This window comes from Medicago truncatula, chromosome 7, assembly GCF_003473485.1.
Source record: "Medicago truncatula cultivar Jemalong A17 chromosome 7, MtrunA17r5.0-ANR, whole genome shotgun sequence".
Taxonomy (NCBI): Eukaryota; Viridiplantae; Streptophyta; class Magnoliopsida; order Fabales; family Fabaceae; genus Medicago; species Medicago truncatula.
In genome coordinates this window covers 13069947-13085152 of record NC_053048.1, presented here as the reverse complement: position 1 = coordinate 13085152, position 15206 = coordinate 13069947, and the positions used below count along the sequence as shown (strand labels likewise).

General features: G+C 33.7%; 2 protein-coding genes across 2 annotated transcripts; one reads left to right on the top strand and one right to left on the bottom strand.

Annotated features, from left to right (window-relative positions):
* Positions 1-3455: 3455 nt before the first annotated feature.
* LOC25480294 (sister chromatid cohesion protein DCC1) lies at positions 3456-7789 on the top strand. The gene is made up of 4 exons (XM_039827534.1): positions 3456-3602; positions 4526-4701; positions 6375-7304; positions 7402-7789. Exons 2-4 carry the CDS (start codon positions 4538-4540, stop codon positions 7502-7504), a joined length of 1197 nt encoding a protein of 398 aa, XP_039683468.1. The 5' UTR covers positions 3456-3602; positions 4526-4537; the 3' UTR covers positions 7505-7789.
* A 793-nt stretch (positions 7790-8582) lies between these two features.
* Positions 8583-13492, bottom strand: LOC25480293 (WAT1-related protein At3g28050). Its single transcript, XM_013587258.3, has 7 exons — positions 13134-13492; positions 12925-12990; positions 12684-12797; positions 10480-10717; positions 10242-10400; positions 10006-10157; positions 8583-9376 (listed from the first exon to the last, which is right to left on the bottom strand). The coding sequence occupies exons 1-7, from the start codon at positions 13322-13324 to the stop codon at positions 9202-9204; spliced, it is 1095 nt and encodes a 364-aa protein (XP_013442712.1). The 5' UTR covers positions 13325-13492; the 3' UTR covers positions 8583-9201.
* Positions 13493-15206: the final 1714 nt, after the last annotated feature.

Here is a 15206-nt window from a genome sequence, read left to right as displayed (position 1 = left end):
ATTTTGATTTTATATTTAATGAAACAGGAAACAACATTCATAGTGAGCCACAATCTAAAAGAAAGCGAACTTTTTTAGACAACTATCAGCGGCAAAATATTTGTGAGGTTTTGATCAATTCAAGCTCTGGTAGAAAAATTAATAAGGGGGTTGTTAAACGGTTGTCTTCTTCCTATCAAGTATCCGTAGATGTTATTTATGCGATTTGGAGGCAAAAAATTGAAACAGGTGATGTTTGTCACAAGAAAACAAAATGTGGTCGGAAAAAAAAAGTCATAGATATCGAAAAAATACGTGAAATACCGCTACACAAACGTAGCAGTCTTCGATCTCTAGCAGAAGCATTAGAGTGTACCATTGGACAACTAATGAGGTTAATAAAAAAAGGTGTTTTGCGTCGGCATTCAAGTGCACTAAAACCACACATGACAGATGATAATATGAAAGCTCGTCTTAGATTTTGTTTGTCCATGTTGGAGGAAAGTAGCATTCCATTTGAGCCAAAGTTTAAGTCAATGCACAATGTTATTCACATAGATGAAAAGTGGTTCTATGTGACCAAAAAATCTCAGAATTATTACCTTCTTGCAGATGAGGATGATCCATACCGTCCGTGCAAAAACAAAAATTATCTAATGAAGGTCATGTTTATAGTTGCAGTGGCTAGACCTAGGTTTGATTATGCAGGTCATGAAACATGGTCGGGAAAAATTGGAGTGTGGCCTCTAGTTGAAAAAGTTCCTGCAAGAAGGTCCAGTGTCAATAGACCCGCAGGGACACTCGAAACAAAACCAATCGGTTCTATTACTAGAGAAGTTAGTCGAATGTACTTAAGAGACAAGATTTTACCGGCCGTCAAAGAAAAAGTGCCACCAGAACTTGCATCGGAAACAATTTACATTCAACAAGATAATGCACCGTGTCATGTTTCTGTTGATGACGAAGAATTTCAAGCAGCGGCTTCTGAAGGTGGATTTGACATCCGTTTGATTAATCAGCCACCTAATTCTCCTGATTTAAATGTATTGGATTTGGGATTTTTTGCAGCCATTCAAGCATTACAACAAAAGAAAGTGACAAGGACGGTTGATGAACTTATTCAAGCAGTGCAAACTTCGTTTGATGAATTTTCTAGTGTGGATTCAAACAAAATATTTCTTACACTTCAGTCGTGCATGATTGAAATCATGAAGGTTAAAGGGTCCAATAAATACAAGACTCCTCATATGAAGAAAGATGTCATGCTTAGACAAGCTACACTACCCACTACACTAAATTGCGATCAAGAATTGGTTGCTGAAATTAGTGAACTCTTGCAGGGTATGGAGTGAATGACTTGTGGAGTTCAAGAATTATTCATGTCACGTAACCATTTTTGTGTTTTATGCATTGTATGTGGCGTATTTTATTCTCATATCTCGTAGCTATCTTTTGTGTTTTATGCATTGTGTACGTCAAGTATTTTATTCAATAGAAAGCAATTTTGTTTTTGGTGATAGAAACTTCTTTATATTATTTTATGAAAGGCAAAAAAAAAAAAAGGAAATATTAAAGTAACCGATTGGCATAAGCTAGTACATGGATAAAGACAAAAAAGAGTACTTCACGTTGCTTCTCCAAATTGTTAACATAAGCTAGTACATTAGGGGATAAAGACAAAAAATAAAAGCAGCAGCAAAAGTTGTAGTTTTTCACTTGTTCTTATCATTGTCGAACAAAATCATGGAAACCCAGCTATATAAATCTTCAGCATATCATGAACCCATTTCTTTAACTTTTCATTTTTCTGAACCCTCATCCTTTTCATGGTTTGCCAACTCCTCTTCAATCTCATTTTCAACATTCACGTTAGGCATTTTGTTTAGATCTAAATCAAGTTCAGCTTCAGCAGCACCTTCAACTGGATTAAGAACTTCATTAACATCATCAGCTTCAGCAGCACCTTCACTTTCATTAGGAATTTCGTTAAGATCAAAGTTGTGTTTGAAGCTTCTTTCTCCACCTTCAACATGATGGTGAGAATTCACTTCACCCTCAACATTTTGAATCTGTTCAACCTCCCCATCTTTCTCTAGCGAGTCTTCAACAATTCGATTCAGCAGATCCTCAGAATCTGAGTCAATTCCCAAACTAAAAGATGGTGCTTTTATAGCCATTTTCTTGAATTATGCAGAAGAATAGAAGGAACACTAAGTTTCTCTCTGAACAGCCTTTTTATAATAAGTGGAAGAAAACATTGGCTTGGGCTTCGTGGAGTTACTATAGAGGGAGAGGAGTATAGAGAGCCGTTTCAGTTTTTCAATACATTCATTAAAACCTGGTTTGGAGAATTGCATTCGCGTGGAAAACTGTGATGGAAATTGGAGTATTAAACTAAGGGCATTTTTGGTATATTAGCCTTAAATATGATGAAAAAAGTCAATTTTGCTTATATTTTGTCACAAGTAAGATAGTTGAATTTTGCTTATATTTCGATACGGAGGGAGTAAGAAACTTTGTCTTGAAAATACAAGTCAAACACATATAAAAGTTATAAATACACGATTTTTTGTGTAAAAGTAACTACTTTTGGATGCTTAAACAAACATTTCCTTAATACTCACTCCGATCACATTTGTAAGCAAAACACAACTTTTTAGGTATATTGAATAATTAATGTATCTGGCCTTAAATGTGACCGAATACATTAATTATTCAATGTATCTAAAACGTTGGTTTTTGGTTATAAATGTGATTGGAGGGAGTAATAATTTAAATATAGGAGAATGTTAACCGGTGTCCAAGGGCAATGGTTAAACATCTAAAACAAGCATGCTTTCATGAAAAAGTTGTGTAATTATTACTTTGTCAAAAGTAATATCTTATATTTTTAAGACAAAATTTTCATTTATAGATTCATTAATCATTTCTCTGAGGACATCGGTTAGCAAGACCCTTTAACCTAATCTAATATAGGGCCATTTGTTTTGGATTTTTTTGAAAAAAATCTATTTTTTGATCTAAAAAAATCACTTTTTTATTTTATTTTTGTAGTGTTTGTTTTAGATTTTTTTTAAAAATTCGTTTTGTTAAAAAAAATCAATTTTTGCCTCAAAATGAAAAGCTATCTCAAATAGCTTTTCTAAAATCTATTTTTTTTTTTAAACATAAAGAACTCAAATGTAATAGCTTCAAATCTTAAAAAAAAAAATGATTTTTATGATACTAAACAAACAAACAAACGGTATATACTTTAGATTGTTTTTAAAAATCTCTAAAAAAAAATTCTAGATTCTTCTAACTCAAAATCTTTTTTTTTTTTTTTTAAGCTGAAACAAACACACCCTAATCTAGTTTAATTAATCAGTTCTCATAAACTTGGCTCGGTTAATATAATATATGAAAGGGCCGGAGTTCAAACCCCACCACCTAAATAAAAAATAAAGATTGGGCAACTCCCTCCAAAAAACCCAAAATATAACCGCGCTTCACTTTTCCCTTGTTTATCAAAAACAAACAAATTGAAGCCGAACTGATCTCAACTGCCCGGAAACACACACAGCCGAACTTGACTGTTGTTGGAAGAAACGCCGCCAGAAACCACCGTGGCAGACAAACTCCAGGTTTTCTCTTTTTCTAATCTTACTTCCTCTATCCTCTATGTATCGCATCCCACCGCGATTTGCGCTGCTGTAAAATGCAGATCTCAACTCCACCACCATTATTCCGCAATTGCGTACTAAAGCGATTCAATTTGCAGCATATCTTGTGAGACCGTTACGGAGAACTAACTTATGATAATTTTCAAAAGCTTTTTTCAACTTATTTTCATAAGTTCTTTAATATAGTTTTTATAAAAACAACTTATATATAGTAAATACAAAAACAATTTAAATTTATTTTATGAAGCATGGACATTCCTCGGATTAGGCGTGTCCCGGTGTTGGACACGACGGACACGTATCGTGTCTGACACCGACAACACTTGTAATTACACTGAATTATGTGATTTTTTCAAATTATTAGCTGTGTCGGCGTGTCAGTGTCCGTGTCCGTATCCATATCTGTGCTTCATTTATCTTTTGCTATGGAAATAGCTTAAGCCAACTTATTGATAAGCAATTGTGCTATAAGTTGTTTATCCAAACAAGCCCTTAGTTCAACTTATTTACTGACATAAATTTGTGAGAGCTTATGGAAACAGTTAATGACGTGTTCACAAACTGTCTTCAGCTTGTTTGCATAAGTTCGCAAGAGTTAATGAATTTTTTTTATAGTTGATATGAAAACAATTTAACTTTATTTTATATTTTGTTATAAAAATAACTTATACATATTAATTAAGCACTTATACTATAAGTGATTAATTAAGAAGTTTATCCAAACAGGACAATATTGTGATATAGATGCAAACTTTTTTTTTCTCTTTCAATTGCAATTGTACCTAGGATGTCCAACTCCTTCTCCCTTCTTTTCATCGACTTCTATTAATATGCATAGTCTATGGGAATCTTAATTTTTTATTTTATGAATGCTTTATGTTTAGCGAAAGGGTGAAATGGAACCAGAACCACAGCAGACTTCAGGAGGAGCGGAAACACTTAGACATATGTCACCTGGATCATCGATTTCTGTTGCATATCACCCTGATTTTGGATCTCATGATGATCTCATAATTCTAGAGCTGGATGAGAAACTGATCCCAGATGTTTTGAATGAAAGGTATGCATTGATCTGTATTATGTTATTTTATGAAGCTAGTGGTAATGTATGTCTCTAGATAATTAAGCAATTTCTTGAGCCATATAAGTTCATAGGTGGTGGTTGAATTCATAACTCGATATTTTGCTTCCGCTTCTCAGAAGTCAAGATATAACCAATAAAATCATAGTACCCAAAAAGGGCTCACCTGTCAATATTAGACTTTGCCCAGGCCACTTTAAAATATCCAAAAAGCTTTTCATAGGTCTCCCTTAATGTATTTTTTAATTGGAATTGACGCATTCCGTTGTTCTCCTCAAGGATAGTTATGAAATTGGTTTACCACACTAATTGAATCTGGACAAGCTGTTGTGAGATAACTCAGCTTTTCAACAAGTCTTCTAGGCCTTTTTGATATAAAAATGTCTCCTCCTGACTTGGCAAAAATTTGGCACTGGAACTTGTAGGAGTTTCAAGAGGCTTAGCATTCATCAACTCCGTTTCCTTTGCTATGTTTATTGTAATCTTCCCATAAGCAATCATAATGCTATTCTTGGATTGCACCACTTTTATCCTAAGTAACAACAAATTCTACCAAGATCTTACTTTAAAATATAATAGTAAGTGTGATACTTTATTTGAGAGATTGGATAACAATCACTAATTGTAATAACAATGTTGTTGGTTTGCGTAAGTGCTATATATATGCAATTGAATGAAATTTAGAAAGCCGAGTGGTCAGCTTCACTCGGAGTCATGCCAAAATGTTAAATCACAATATTGAACTTGTTAAGCCATGCCCTAGGAAGTTGGTGTAGACAATATAAGAATTTACAAAATTGACATACTAGTTTGAAGACTCCCCTAGGTTTGAAAAGGAGGTGTCTCCAAGTCCCTTTTCTACACATTTTCATGTCTTTTCTTGGTTTCTTCATGTCCTCCTTGAGTTGGTTCATGTAGTCCTTCCTTTCCGAAGTTTTCCAAGGTCTCTTCATGCATTTGAAGGCAGCTTTGAGACCTTCCTTTGTTGCTTAGAGGTCACCTCCCTCAAAGGCTCTCTTTGCCCTCGTCAGACATAGTTTTAAACATAATTTTAATTTGACTCTTGGAGTAACTGACGAGAGCATTGTGCATCTTTTTGGTTCTTACGTTAGAACCAAAATTGACTCTTATCAAAGGTTTCTCATACCTTTGTGGCGATTCTTCACTTAGCTTGTCACGGTCTGAGTTTGGTACCACTCTCCATCTCTTTTCAGTGTTAGTAATCCATTTCTTTTAATTAAAATTCTGCAACTTTCTCACCAGTTTCTAATTCATTTCTGTGTTCTACATTTCTCGTAGTTCGTTATTCATCCTTTCTTACTATTTATGTGTTCTTTCTTCATCGTTTCTTAATATTTATGCACTTTTGTTCTTTGTTCTACTCGAACAAGATAGTCAACTCATGAAAGATCAGAAAAGTAATACGACCATAACTTGGATCATGTCACCTTTTTGAGAAGGAAAAGTGACGAGGTATGTCATGGGATTCACGTGAGTACATAATAAGAGTTATTATATTAGGATTTATAGTTATTCTAATTACAATAATTACTTAGAGTATACACATAATTACTCTATATTATTTATAACAGTGACTCTTTCCCTGCCTTTCTCTTCCCTTACTTATGTTGCATGATTTCTTTCTATTTTAGGATGGTCTTAAGAGGACAGCCTGACGAAGACGCAGTTCTTTGTACTGAATCAAAAACATACGCTATGAAGTTTGTTGGTACTTCCAATTCTGTTTTGCTTGTACCACCAGCAAATCAATCAGAATCGTATGAAAATCAACAGAAGAACAATAGTAATACTAGTGAAGAAAAAGTTGTTGCAAGTGTACTAAAAGTTGTACCTGGTAGTATGGAGCTTATTGAGGTTTCCCCCAGACTTGATAAACTTAAATTGCTCCTTTCAGAGAACACTTACAGATTTGACGAGAATGACATGGAAAATTTAGAAGAGATTCAGGAATCTAGATCAGGATTATATAACTGGAATGATCTTATAGAAAATATTCAAGCTAGTGACGAGGAGTTAAGGGTTGGATTGCAGGCTCTTTCAGCTGTGGAGATCAATGGATATTGGAGATTAGTTGATGAGAATTACATGGACATGATTCTGGAAATGCTTTTGAAAAATTTAGTGTTGAATGACTGGTCACTGAATGCTCTAAATGAAGATGAAGTTGTGAATATGCTGGAATCAGATGGATTTCCGAAGGTGCTTGCAAGGCATTGCTTGCATGTGTATGCCAAGAAAGTAAAAGAAAATGATTGCATGCAAAGTGGTGTGTGGAAGTTGGATGAGAAGCGGGTATGCATACATTATGCTAGAGAAATCCTGAAAGGAGGTAAGAGGAAGTTAGAGAATTTTATGGAAGAATGGAGGAAGAAGACTCCAGATGAAATGCATCCCACTTTTGATCTTATGGAAGGTGAGGTATTGACAGAGAAAATTGGAGTTGAGACATGGGTTCGTGCCTTCCGTGTCTCTTCGTTGCCTTCCACTCCAGCTGAACGCTTCTCCATTCTTTTCAGAGAGCGTGCGAAATGGGAATGGAAAGATCTACAGCCATATATCAGGTTTAGATATTATCACTTTTGAACATTAAAATGTATCATCGTTTTATGTTACACACATTTGAATTTTGAAGTAATTTTCTAATTTTGAATGTTTCAGGGATCTGGATGTACCAGGTCTTTCTGCAGAAGGTTTGCTACTCAAATACACTCGAAAGACACAACCGTCAGCTAATGATGATCCAATTTTCAGTGCAAGATAGTATCTGTTACTATTAATGATATATCCTTCACAGTCCTTATGGCCTTCCTCGTCACTTTTGACTGTAAGCACAGTACTCGCTTATAAAAATTTAGGATCACCTTTTTATTTCCCCTGTTTTCATTTAGATATGTAATATCAAGAGCTGATACACCAAAATTTAAAACAAGCTTAGCAGAAATGATCATTCTAGAGTGATGGTCCTTGGATTTCTTTACTTATTTGAAATTGTGGATCGCTTCTAAAATATATATCTACCAAAATACTGAGACTTAAAAATATGAAATATGCATAATACTCTTAGGTAAAGCTATATACTTTTGTGACAGGACTTAATAATTGCAAAAATAAAAAAATAGAAAGAGACTTTTAATTAAGTTGAAGGATGGAAAGTGCAACACTCTAGTTTTCGTCTGTGTATTTATGTGCTTATAAGTGTGTATTGGATTACCTTATATAATCTGGACCACATTTTGGTAGTTAGATTTGTTAGAAATTAAATTATGTGCAGCTCTGCAATAGTTAATCGATTATACTTATGCCTTGTTCATCATAGAAAAACTTTGAGCAGCCATGAAGACCTTTCTTCCTTCCTTTTTATTGCTGTTCTAGAGATCAATACCGTTTATGGGGTTGGTAAAAGTGTTAGAACTATTATTTATAGCTTAGATGTGTTTAAATGGGATCTTTGAGATCTAGGACCTGATCTGTGTTGAATAAGGTTTCTATGGGATGAGGATATGCTCCGATAGACAGTGTTGGAAATTCCGCCTTCATTGCGGTCCGTCCTTAACCGCCTAATTGTGGCATTTGGGTTGTCTTAATTGCTTTGTGTTGGGTGTGAAGTGGTGGATTTAGTCTCACTCTGCTTGGAGATATGGCCAGTATAGTGTTAATAAAGTTTGGACAGCCCTCACCTTACAATCCAATTTTGTAAGGATTAGTTAGGCCTGATGGAATAGAGATGAAGATGACTGTAAAATTACTCCAAAGCATGTATGAACACTAAGCTTTATGTTCAATTCGCTTCCACCAGTTTCTCTAAACTGAATACAATAGGGTACCTTGAATCTCATTCATGATATTTTAAAGTTCCTTCCTGGATATGGATTATGACTTGTACATCCAATATAAAGCATACTATACAATGATAGTTTACAAAATAATAGTTCTCGAACTTAATTTACACATTAGAATAGAGAGGAAATAATTTAGAGTTTAATTTTTGTAGAGTTTTGGGTCAGAAACAAATTCATTCTGTTGTCTTTTTTGCATGTGGAGTTGTTCTATTTATAGAATCTTCCCAAATGTCTTTGTACAATAGACAATAATGTTGCTCCCTTGCCTTTATAGTCACACATGTGTAAATTGGATCCCCAACTTGCAGAAGTTGCTACTTTTTCTGTAGAAAACTTAATCTGTGTTGTTTGCTACATGGTGAAAGAATGCTATTCTCATTCAGTTGAATTGTTTTTAACAGTCTTGAATGAGATGTCCTCCTAGTCCCTAGAAGGGTAGATACTCTGCTGATACGGAGTACGGACAAGGCTCGTCTAAAGTGACGCAATATCAACCGTTGATAAATAAATTAATGGTTGATATTATATGTACATTATAACAACATCATCGTTGGTTACAATATCAACCCTTGATTTTGTCATTTTACTAAGTACTCACTTTAGAGGAGCCAAATCCCTTTTATACATTTGCATCCATTTTCTTTTGTACTCTATCAGTTTCATAGCTTTGCAAGAGAGGAACATTCTGTGTAGTTTGTGTTTCGTGGCCCGAGACATCTTCAACCACCTCTTCTTTTGCTTTACCCCACATTACAGTATAAAACCCAATTGATATTATTGTGGCTCCAATTAAACTGCAAAAAGCACAAACAAATTTTAAATCATTAGCAACGCAACAAACTAAATCTTTTAGTTGTCTCTCTTTTTGAAGTGTTTGTACTAATTGATAGATGAAGTGACTGAATAACTGCATAACTGTTTGGAACACTTGAAGGGATATCATGAATATAGCTAGCAATTATTTTTATTCTCTTAACCTTTCGATTCATTGGAGGACATAGAGACGGACTAATTTAGTATTTGATCGAGAGGCAAGTAAGTCTTAGTAAAGATTGTTCTAGTCAAATATTAATTTTTGGTACTTTCTATGCAATTTGACCTTAGTTGAAGCTTATTAATCACATGAGTTCAACGGCTTTATTAAATATATTTGTCTGGCTTGACCCTCCCGTTCTCATGAGAAACGGTTTTGATAATCAAGGGATCGGTCACAAGGCAAGTAAAGTAAAGTCTGGTGAATGATTGTTCTGACATTGAAATCAAAGACTCACCATTGAATCAACTGTCACCGAAACTCATTAATCACTTGAACCAAACATTTGTATTCAACGTAGTTAGCTTTTTAAAGTAAAAAGATTACTGAAAAACCGAATGAACATGTGATTTGCAATTGAGAATTGAATATTTTGATAAATCACAGTACCTTCCAAGGTGGAGAGTATCACCAAGGAACACAACTCCCATGGCAACAGCAATGACAATTGAGAGTGGTTTGAACATTGCAACATATACAGCCCCCTTTATACGTAGTACATATGCGTGAACTGTATTGTTCAAGAATGATCCGAAAATTCCCTAAACATATGAATTGTATAAATTATAATTAGTATATGTAAATTTAGGTTAAAGTCCTGTATTATTTCATGTTCATGATCCTACCGAGCAAAGGATGGAAGCAAGTGATGTATCAAACCCTATTTTCCATGCACTTGCATTTGGCTCACTAATCACACCTACAATTCCAGCTATAATGCTTACACATAGGTTGTAATAGAAGATCACTGTTAGTTCATTTGGATAAACCTTCATAATTTGAACCTGTTTGTGAACCAAAGAACTAAAATGAGTTTGTAATTGTTAATTAGTTAGAAGCTTATAGTAACCAAGAAATTTGTACCTGTACAATGTACCATAAGGGAACTAATATATACTCAGCTGTAAGTAGAAGGCCACCAATGGCCCAGCTTTGATCTGATGATGATTTAAGAGTTTGATGAAGTGAATTTGAAGATCTAAGAGCAATCATGATTGGTGGTCCTATGTATAGTGTCACTATAAATGCTCCTGATATAGATACTATGGTACCCACCACCTTGGCTTGACTACTTAAACTTTTTATAGCCACTTTTTCCATCCTTAATTAAACCAACAGAAAAATGTAATATGAATTAATACACATCAAGAGAGTTTATGTACAAATTAATTTGTAAATTAACTTATGTGTGTGTACTTCTCTGATTTCTTGTGTATCATCTAATTGAAAAATAACTTCAGTGAAAAAAACTTTTTGAAAAATATGTCCGATTTTTCTTCTTCTTGTGTACTATGTATATGTCATTATTTAATACTCTCTACATTCCTTTTCTTTTGATGTTTTAGCTCTTGACACAAGTTTTAAGGAGTAATTAAAGTATATAAATATTTGTGTTTTTTACTTAAATGTCCTTATTTATCATTAAATTCACATGTGATAAACCAAAGGTCACAACTACTTTAATAGTTTATTGTGTTTTTCAACAAGGGTAAACTTGAGAAAACAATAATAAATTCACTAAAACCTCAAAAGTTTTGGAATATAGTTGAAGTTCTCAAACATCAGAAAGAAAAGGAATGAAGGGAGTATATCGAAAAGGACAAGAAAATACGAGCACATATAATTGATTAATATGTGAGTGTTTGAGATAGAACCGTGAAATAGACGGATCCTGTGGCCAACTCTCGAATTATCACAATCCTATTCTAACAACAGGTTTGATCCTTGTAAATAGAATCTACATGTGGAGCTAGAAATATTTTCATAAAAAGCTAAGGTTTTTTTAAAATGTTTACTTAGCTAAAAAGATAGACCACAGAGTAATTAACAAGCTTCAAACGTAACCTATGATAAAACATTTTTTAGATGATAAAATAATTGCTCCCACATCATATAAAAGATGACCTAATAATGTGTTTTAAATGAGAATAATTCTCACATCACAAGTTGGTTTTATAGGGCCGTATTAGACCCAACCACAATTTCTAAGCCATAATTTTTAAGAACATTTAATATTATAAAACACGAGTTTGAACACAACTATTTTTTCTCTGCTAAAATTTAGTGTGTGTAAGTTTCATTCTAAATTCTTTAAAACTAAAAGTATAATAATAAAGCCTTTGATTGTGTGTTTGACTAATTATCTTGAAGTTGAGTTGAGACCCTTTAATAACTTGACATTTTTTTTTTTTGGACAAAATGGTCCAAGTAAATGTGGCTGGCACACGCAAGGTCAATATCTTGAAGGTGAGACCCTTTAATTTAATTTGAGTAAAATGGTCCAAATAATGTGGCTGGCACACGCAAGGTCAATATCTTTTGATCAACAACGTTTACATTAAGTAATGGTTTATTAATCAGACAAGAGTTAAGGATTTAGAGGTTCAGGCTAAGGTGTTGGTAAAGAAAAAAAACTAACATAATTAATAATATTTGTCATTGAGAAGAAAAATTTTGTTGATCAGATAATATAATTAGAAGTAAAAATGATAAATGTTACATTAAAAACCGAAAACAACAATTATTTTGATACAATTTTCATTTGGCTTAAATATGGAAATGGTTCTTGCAAATATCTGGCGTTTTGGTTTTAGTTCCTATAAATTTTTTTTTTTGGTTTTAGTCCCTGCAAATATAGAATATTTGGTTTTGATCCTTGGTATTTTGTTTTAATCCTTGTAAAATCATTTCATATTGAAATTGGTCCCCTATAATATTCATTTTAGTCCTCATTTTGAGGGACTAAAATCAAATATTCTACATATTACAAGGACCAAATCCAATATGAATCAATTTTACAAGAACTAAAACAAAATACCAAGGACCAAAACCAAATTTTTTATATTTGCAGGGACTAAAACAAAAAATATATTTTTACAGGGACTAAAACCAAAATGTCAAATATTTGCAGGGACTATTTTCACATTTAAGCCTTTTCATTTTTTTAATGTGACCATTTATCACGAGAATTATATCTTAATTAATTTCGTTGTTCTTTATGCTAAACTCCAACACATGCTTGCACATGAAGATTACTTGTGAATTAAAATAATAAAATGAGGAGAAACCTGAAAATGATGGCAAGCAAGAAGGTAAAAGCTGGCACCAAGTTGCTGATGGCTGAGGAAAGAGTAGGAGAACTGAAACTAATACCTGTATAACCCATGATTTGAGATGAACTTCTGCAAAAATGAAACAAAAACACTAAATTTGCAAAATAAAATAAACACTAAATTTGCAAAATAAAATAAACACTAAAAATTTGTAAAAATTAATTAATCATTTGACTTTTAACTTTAACTTTGTTACCCGATCAACCCAAGAAGACCAATTTTGCATAGTATTGGTTTACTAAGAGGAGGAAGCACTCTTGATCTGCATAAAGAAGACACAAAATCAAGCAATTCAAATTATAAAAGACTAGTCTAGTCCGAAAGTGTAGTCCAGTGATATGAGTTGAGACGATGTAAAAAGTTTAGGATTCGATCGTGACTACTAAAAATTTCTTCTCTACTAACCTTATGGAGATGAAGGGTGCTGGAAGGAGAACAAAAGCAGCAACAGCATAAGCATAAACAACAAAGACATGGTAACTCATTCCTTTCACAGTAGCAGCTTTGAACAAAGTATTCAAGGCAACGTTGATGCATTCCATGGTAACCATGGCACCAAAAGGAACCAAATCCTTGTAACAATATCTTAGTGCCATTTTTTCTTGAAGAGTAAAGTTTGATTGAGGTTAAGGTAATTACTTATTTTTGTAGTGGAAGTGTGAATAAGGAACAATTTTATGACAAATGGGCAACGCAACTAGACAACAATGGCTAGTAGTAGAGTGTGGGAACAAAATAGGAGAATTTGGTTTGTATCACTATCAAGATAATAATGCAAATATTGGATATGTTATCATCAACTTTTTCTTTTGGTGTCATATGTTATTATTTTTTATTTTTTTTAGGGAAGGTGTTATATGTTATCATCAACTTTGTTATTGCCATTGAGTACTTTATTAATAATAAAATATGGTGACGTATAGATAGAGCACTATGAGAAAAATATATATTTTACATCAATGTCTCTATTTTTCTTCATCTAAATATATTTTAAATGAGAGAGCAAATATTTTAAACAATGTCTCTTTTTCTTCATCTGAATATTTTTTCAATGAGAGAACAAAATATTTAAACCTTAATGTTACGTTTTTAATGAAAGGTAAAGAAATCAGAAAATGAGTGGCAATATATAAGGAAGAAAATAATAGGCAATTTCAATAAAATAATTGTTTACACGTGAGAAATCATGAAACACCCAAAAATAATTAAATGAGATGATAAAATATATTTTTCAATTTTACAGGAGAGTTTAAATTCAGCTATAAAATACAATGTTATTTTTTTGAAGGAATAAAATACAATGTTATTAAATCTTTTTAAAAAAAATACTTTTATCTTTACGATCATGCGCAAAGGTCAAAGGGTTATCCAATTCATACAAAAAAGAAAAAAAAAAGTGACCATAAAGGAAGAGAAAACTCAACATAATATCATTGATTATTATGAAATAGTACGGGGCAAAGTAAATGATCAACCTACCTTTTTCTTTGTTGAGGCAAACAAACAACTACAAGCTACCTAAATATACTAGGTTTGTGCCAAGTAAATGAATGTATATTTATATTAGCTACCTAATTCCAATTGTACATATATTATTATCTTTTTTAATCAACAAAATTTATTGATATCAAACTCTAGCAAGACGCTTAGAGATGGAAATAATTATAAGGATGCCGCATATAGGTGGTAACATCTAAAAAACAACCTCCACAAGGCAACTGAAACCAAAAAAGTGGTGAGACCCTTAGCAGCAAAACAACAAACCAAAAACTGTCCAACAACTGCGTAGGCTATGACGCTAAAATCTAATGTCAAAACTACAAGATTTCAATCACATAGCTATGCCTATTCAGCGTCACTACAGAACACAAAACTAAACACCCCTACTGCCAACAAAAACCTAGTGCAGGAAGGACAATATAATGCAGCTGCAGAGAGCGCAACAAACAACCACAATATGCGCATGACAACATACTTATTATCCTAGACCGGTCACACTCACACGGTTACACGCGGACTATTATACGCCTCCTTAAGGCTACACACTCAAGGGAGCACGCCAACTTTCCTGCACCGTGCCGCACAAGAGCACGCCTCCTCGCAGGGATCACGCTACACATGTCGTTCCCCGTTCTTAATCACATGCCGCATAACCCGGAGACGGTTATGACCAGCGCACGCCTATAAAAGGGTGAACTTGCTTCACCCTCAAGGTACACATCACTTTTCATAACACTTCCTACACTCTCTCTTTCAGTTCCATCACTGACTTGAGCGTTGGAGTGCTAACGTGCCTGCATGCGCCTTTCGTTCTACCACAGAGACTCATCTTCGCCGCACCGGAATTTGTTACCGACTCATCGGAGCAATCTCTTCCACCGTTGCGACTCAACCGTTCTCACAGGATAGATCACTTATAACAACAGAAAAAAAAAGTGTGCCACTCACTGCTAAACACTTGCAAAATTCCCTCCTGCA